Source organism: Neovison vison, chromosome 13 (genome assembly GCF_020171115.1).
Source record: "Neovison vison isolate M4711 chromosome 13, ASM_NN_V1, whole genome shotgun sequence".
Lineage (NCBI taxonomy): Eukaryota > Metazoa > Chordata > Mammalia > Carnivora > Mustelidae > Neogale > Neogale vison.
In genome coordinates, this window is record NC_058103.1 from 95,930,194 (window position 1) to 95,937,166 (window position 6,973).

The window sequence follows — 6,973 nt, forward strand, 5'->3', positions numbered from 1 at the left end:
AATTCACATTCTGCTTGTAACGACTCTTTCAGCTAGCAATAATAGAGTGAGCTACCCTACATCTTCATATTGCTGTACTTATAACCACTCCCCTGTTCCTATCTGGATAAACATTTTCTTTCTTAGAATAATATGATACAGAAGATAGTGAAAGTAGACTTGGACTCAAAATTATTTTGTTGTTCTTCCTGTTCCAGATAGGAAAGTGGTATAGTCACTATTCAAAACTGAAAAGAAATATGAACTAGTACATTACCAGAATAACATCTCATTCTGTATGCTCAAGGAAGAAGAAATATTTGAAGAAACAATGATCAAAATTTTTCAGAAATCAATAGCAATCACCAAATTACAAATCCAAGAATCTCAAAGAATAAACTGTATAATAAATACCCACATGTGTAAACCCAGATGTATAATATGTAAAGTGCTATTAAACTATAGGCCAATATCTTTGATGAATATAAGTGCAAATTTTCTCAGCAAAATACTAACAGATGTAATTCAAAGCACATTAAAAGAATCATACACCATGATCAAGGGATTTATCCCTGGTATGCTAGGATGGTTCAACATACACAAATCAATACAAGTATGTAAAATATATATATATATGGGAATACATATAGTATGCACATATTTGTGTGTCTGTGTGTAATTATAGATACATTTTTTTAAAAAGACCAAAAGTGTCCTTCACCTCCCTCCAAATAAATTCTACAGTTTAATACTTCACTTCAAGTATCTGGTGTGGCACCATCCACCCAACAAAAGTGAGATAAATCTTGGCTTCCAAATCATAATTTTGGCAGACCTTAGTGTCCTTAGGCAGACTTTAGTGTCAAGAAAATTCTTTGTGCATTCAAACATCAAAGACTTTCAATGGATAAATCACTCAAAAAACTGGCTCTTATTCATAGGAGGATATCAATTCTCATGACTCAAAAAGTGTTGTAACTACTTAAAAGAAAAAAAAAATTTCCACCTTACAGAAATGATGCTGAGAGAATAAGCAAACCTCAAGTCATAAACCCTCATGAAACTTTTGCTCATTGATGCTGTGTAGCCAACAATAAATTATTATTAACAAGAGTACAATCTCATTACAGATGGCTCCAAACCAATAACAGAAGGAAAACATCATGAAATATGTCATGTAGGTACACTCATACCCACCATGTACACATGCACACATAGACATAAAAGTAATAAAAATGAAAGGGTCTGAAAGTTTGCTTCATCTCTCTCAGCAATAACTCACTTGAAAGAAGAAAGAAAATTTCAACACACATGCCAACCTTTTTATTTCTTAATCATGCCAACCTTTAGGGCCATCTGTTAAAACAGTCTGAAATAACCTAAAGGGCTACATGCGGGAGTGTCTTCTAGAATTTTTGGCATTCCATCCCACACTCCATGTTCTCTCCTCCTGGGACTTGTTCACCACGAAGTGGAATTTACTTATCAGCGTCATATTAGAAGCACAGGGTGAACATGGGAGAAAACTTGTCATTATAAGAAGGAATGACTCCTTTCTACCCACGGATTGAATCAATAGGAATGAGAATGAGAAATCTGATGACATGACTCTGATACTGACATACATGAGAATCTAAAACTTTTGGCAGGTTCAAAAATATGAATAAAATTGAAAGTGAAACAACAAAAAATAAATAAAAAGCTCATGTCCCAGCTCAACTGATGTCACTATAGTGAGTGCACCATCGAAAGAGTAACCTGTCCAAACAAAAAAATAAACATCTGTTCTAGGAAAACCGTGAGAATATCTATCTGATCACCACTAGACAAACTGAGCCCCAAAGGCCAATCAAGGAGCTCCTGAGGGAAGGGAACACTAGGGAAATAACTGACAATCTTCTCATAAATTGCCACTTTTGGAATTCACAGGAGACTATGTCCCCTAGGGGGAAATCAGACAGATTTCAGAGAAACACAGATAAGTGTCCTGTTGTGCAACAAATATGCCAATTTCTCTCCAAAACAGTATCATATGTACAGCAATGTAAGCACTTTCTCTAGGCTGCTCTCTACCCAGGATGTCATGCCCTCCATCGTGCTTGCCTTCTGCTGCAGTGAAAACAGAAGATTCAAGTCCCACCTGCCAGATCGGTAAGGAGGTAGGTTCAGAAGACATACAAATACAGGACAGTTCTTAGGTGTGCCTTGTAGCTCTGCCTTCTTTTATGTGGTTGTGGAAAAAGTAGCACCTCCCATTACGTAAAGAATATAAGAAGGTTCATCATTACAACTGAGAGGGCTGGCAATCAGGGAAGTGAGAGAGATGAAGATGAGGAAGTACGAAAGTCTGTCCTTATTAACCAAAAGTGCATCCAGTTAGAACCAGGTTTGTGCGGGAAATAGCATGTGAGTGAAGTGACATCTGGAAAGGACTGACAAAGTGGCTGTGCAGAGCAGGGCAGAAAAAACTTCAGCTCTCCCTGACTTTAGCATGTTTGGCTCTACCACAGAGCAGATGATCAGGTATCTCAAGGAGGGAGAACATGACTGAACACTCCAGGGTGGTGAGTTCACTCCCACATGGCTCACAAAGCCTTGTAAGTCTCATACACAATGACCAATGAATACGTCCTCCTTTTACATTTCTTTCCCCATGGTTTCTTTGGCTTCTGCATTTCTCTGAATTCCTGCTACAGAAGAATTAACTCACAGTTTGGTTTTGCCAATCATGATTAGTCACAAAGAGGAGCCTTACAGTGAAGTGTGATGTGAAAAATTCTGAATAACTCCAATGCCTTGTGTCACTAATAGCAATCATCGAGATCATTCGCAAAGCTATGCACATTACACATACAACATAATATAACATGCCCATAACAGCTATGGGCATTACACTGGAAAGAAATGCATTTTATAACTAATACATAGATAAATATTCCTAGCTATAATACTTTTATTAAAGGCATCTGGATCTCTATTCTGCTTTATATTTTATGAACCAATATCATCACTCAGTCACATCACTTGGGTCATTTAGGCCCAAATGATGACTGCCCCTCATTAATGGAAGGGATCCTAAAATAAATTAATAAGACCAAACTACTAACAACAGAATTGTAGGCAATTTCATAGGCTTTGTTTTGCTTTTCTCACCATGGAACTCACACAACATCTAAGTCTCAGACAAGCAAGTTTTCACAAAAATCCTCCTTCAGCTTCCCACAACAATGCTAATCTTCCACAGCTAGAGTAGGAGGGGTGTGACAAAGGGGGTGAAGAAGTGGAAGGGGAATCTTTGTCCAGAGGGACAGTTTATGGCTCTCAGCACTGTTCTTGGTTCCCAGAGACCTCTGCTTAGGAGTATCTGATGTTTGTGAGCCTCTGCATCTATCCATAGCCAGAAGGACAGAGGCCTTCTAGGACACTTAAGTGACACTTCAGGCAAAACCCTCAAAAATCCTTAAATAATAGATCAGATACATTGCTCAGGTTTTCTGCCTATAAATAGAGATTTAACCTAGACCAATGTTTTACAGAAGTATTTTAATTCAGTAGGTAGAAGACGGAGCTGATATGAAAGCCATTATGTAGGTATCTGGAAGTTCAAATTTTCATTGAGTTAACAAACCACAACGAACACTGAAGAATAGATGGTACGTTTAATGTTTTTTGTCCAGCTGTTCAGATGACCTTAAGATACCAACACTGATCCAGGATAACAGTGAAATGCATAAAGATTTGTGTGTTATTACCTTTCTCCCTTTTCTGATGCCTAACATTTGTGTCTCTAATTCCAAAGATTTAAGTAATTGAAATTCTGTGTCCAATAACAAGGGTCTATAGCTCTTAATCTATAGATAAAAATACATGATGTTCATACCTACTTACATTTGTGAGTGCTGTCATCAACCTTCTCCAAGCTGCTTATCACAGAACATCCTTTTACCGTGAGAAAACTCTGAAAGAAAAATGAGAGAATACAAAGTTTCAAAGTCTGATTATACCAAGCACTCTCTGAAATTCACAGACTTCAGCAGCATAGTTATCTTATTTATCTAATGGAATAATAGAATGAATCTAAGGGAGCTAGGGATCTCCACAAAGGAAATAATCTTGACGATGAAAGAATAAGACCACCTTTGTCATTGTCACTTTTCTTCTCCTCCCCTTAGGAAGCCATGAATAGGTCAGGAGTCAGCACAGTGACTGAATTCATACTCCTGAGTTTTCCGTGCTCCAAAGAGGTTCAGGTCATCCTCTTCATGCTGTTCTTGGTGTCCTACATCCTGACACTGATGGGGAATGGGGCCATTGTCTGTGCAGTGAAGCTGGATCGCAGGCTTCACACCCCCATGTACGTTTTGCTGGCCAACTTTTCATTCCTGGAGATCTGCTACGTCAATACAACTATTCCCAGTATGTTGAAGAACTTTCTATCTGAGACCAAAACCATCTCTTTCATGGCTTGTTTCTTTCAATTCTACTTCTTCTTCTCCATGGGCACCACTGAGACCTTCTTACTTCCCCTTATGGCTTTTGATCGTTACCTGGCCATCTGCCAGCCTCTCCATTATCCTGTCATTATGAACAACCATCTCTGCATGAACCTGGTGGCCCTGTGCTGGGTCACAGCTTTCCTCTGCTATCCGATCCCTATCTATTTTATCACACAACTCCCTTTTTGTGGCCCCAACACCATTGACCACTTTGTATGTGACCCTGGGCCTCTTCTGGCCCTGTCCTGCATCCCTGCCCCTGGAATTGAGCTTTCCTGTTCTATATTGAGCTCTCTTATTATCTTCATCACCTTCTTCTTCATCCTTGGGTCCTACACCCTGGTTCTCAGAGCAGTGTTGCGTGTCCCTTCAGCAGCTGGCCGACGTAAGGCCTTCTCCACCTGTGGTTCCCACCTGGCTGTGGTGTCTCTCTTCTATGGAACCCTCATGATAATGTACATCAGCCCAACCTCTGGAAACCCAGGTGGGATACAGAAGATTGTAACCTTGTTCTACTCATCAGTGACCCCACTTATAAACCCACCGATCTATAGTCTCCGAAACAAAGACATGAAAGCTGCCTTGAGAAAAATTCATATGTGCACAGGAATTAGTCAAAGCAAATGAGAGTTCATGAAATGGTCAAAACCACAGTCAATTCTTTTCCCTATTTCTATTCCTACCTAAAAAGTAGGTGTTTATTCATTTGTCCCTTGAAACAGACTCAAATTCATCTATTCCTGCTAGGTTACATAATGGACAACAGTATGTCAAATTAAATCATACCTTTTCCTCAAATCAGGATTTCATAGATCATAATTTGAATAAATGACCTGGATATTTGGACTTCAGAATTTTTTTCTATCCTGACTTCCTGTAACTGCTTGTCCATTTATCTATGATTATTATCACAGTCCCTAGCTTCATGCCTTCCTGACCTCTATTAAGTGCATTCATTCTTACACTTGGTTTTTCTTGCTTAAACATCTCTACTCTACTCTACTCCATAGAAGAATATTCATATCTTTGTAGCTCAAATAAAAAGAAACTAGTGAGAATCCAACCACAATTTGGCCAAAAATTTTATTTAATTTACATCCAAAAGATTGACAATGATCTGAAGCACTGTTTCCCAAACCTGTTTCATAATTACTTAGGGAAAGGTTCCCAGTCCGTTCTCCAACTCTAAATCAGAATCTTTGAAGTGGACTCCTAGAAATCCTTATTTTAATATTACTCATTAATATTTTAATATTAATAAATTAAATAATTAATTTATTAATATTAAAATTCTTATTTTAATATTACACAGAAAAATAAAATACTGCATTAGCTGGGAAAAGTGAAAAAGCTGCAGTGAGTATGTTAGGTGAATCAAACATCTGTGACAGTAGCATTAGTTTCTTTTCCTACATCAATTTTGATACCTCCATTTAAAAAATAAGGACTAGACTATATTCTTCTTAACTTGTCTTACCTATGCAAGATAATTAAGGTACCTGGAAATAGGTTTACATTTTTTTTATTTTTTTCAATCTTATTTGTAATTTAACCTTATTTTTTCAGTGTTCCAAGGTTCATTGTTTATGCACCACAACCAATGCTCCATGCAATACATGTCCTCCATAATACCCACCACCAGGCTCTCCCAACCCCCAACCCCCACTCCTCCAGAGCCCTCTTTGTTTCTCAGAGTCCACATTTTAAAAGAAGGCAATCATGTAGTGGCATTACAGTTTGGATTAGTTTTATGTGAAGGAAGTTTAAGTAGAGTGCACAACCCAAAAGAAGTAAAGGCAAACAAAGATCAAAGCCAGTGAGTCTAAGAGACTGAGATAAAGACAGATGCAGAGATATTTAATGACCACTCCTTGTTCTTTGACTCAACTATAGTCAAAAATAAATTGCTCAGTTAATGTCTGTGATTGACACTTTTCATCATTCCATAAACATTTAATTATCTCTGTGATTTGCCCTGAATTACATCAATGTAGAAGATAAAGTCCCTGTCTTTGTGAAATTTACATTCTAGTGTGGGAGACAAATTAATAATCCGATAAACACATTAAGTCTGTAATTCCAGTTAGTCATAGTTGTATAACAAAGAATAAGGGAGAAAGAAAATTTGTAACTATGTGTAGAGATAGATGTTAACTAGATTTATTGGGGTGATGATTTTATAATATACACATATATCAAATCTTCACATTGTATAGCTGAAACTAACATAATGTCATATGTCAACTATCTCTCAATAAAACATGAATATATGAATATAGAAAATGTTTGGGTAGATGGGGGTAATGTACATGAAATGGTTAGAGAATGCCATTATTAGGAGGTGATCATTCAAAGTCAGAAAATATGTTATGCAAAGTTCTAGGGGAACCAGTTCCCATGTAAGTACAGGTAAAAGTTTGGGATTTTCAAAGAATGTGAGTTTATTTGGCTATCCAGAAGCTAGATGGTGTATGAGGCTGGAGAGGTAGGAGAGATCA

The 6,973-nt window shown here is 37.6% G+C and overlaps 1 protein-coding gene across 1 annotated transcript; it reads left to right on the plus strand.

Moving 5' to 3' along the window:
* The first annotated feature begins 4,157 nt into the window (after nt 1-4,157).
* LOC122893257 (olfactory receptor 11H6-like) lies at nt 4,158-5,102 on the plus strand. Its single transcript, XM_044230148.1, has one exon. The coding sequence runs from the start codon at nt 4,158-4,160 to the stop codon at nt 5,100-5,102; it is 945 nt and encodes a 314-aa protein (XP_044086083.1).
* Nucleotides 5,103-6,973: the final 1,871 nt, after the last annotated feature.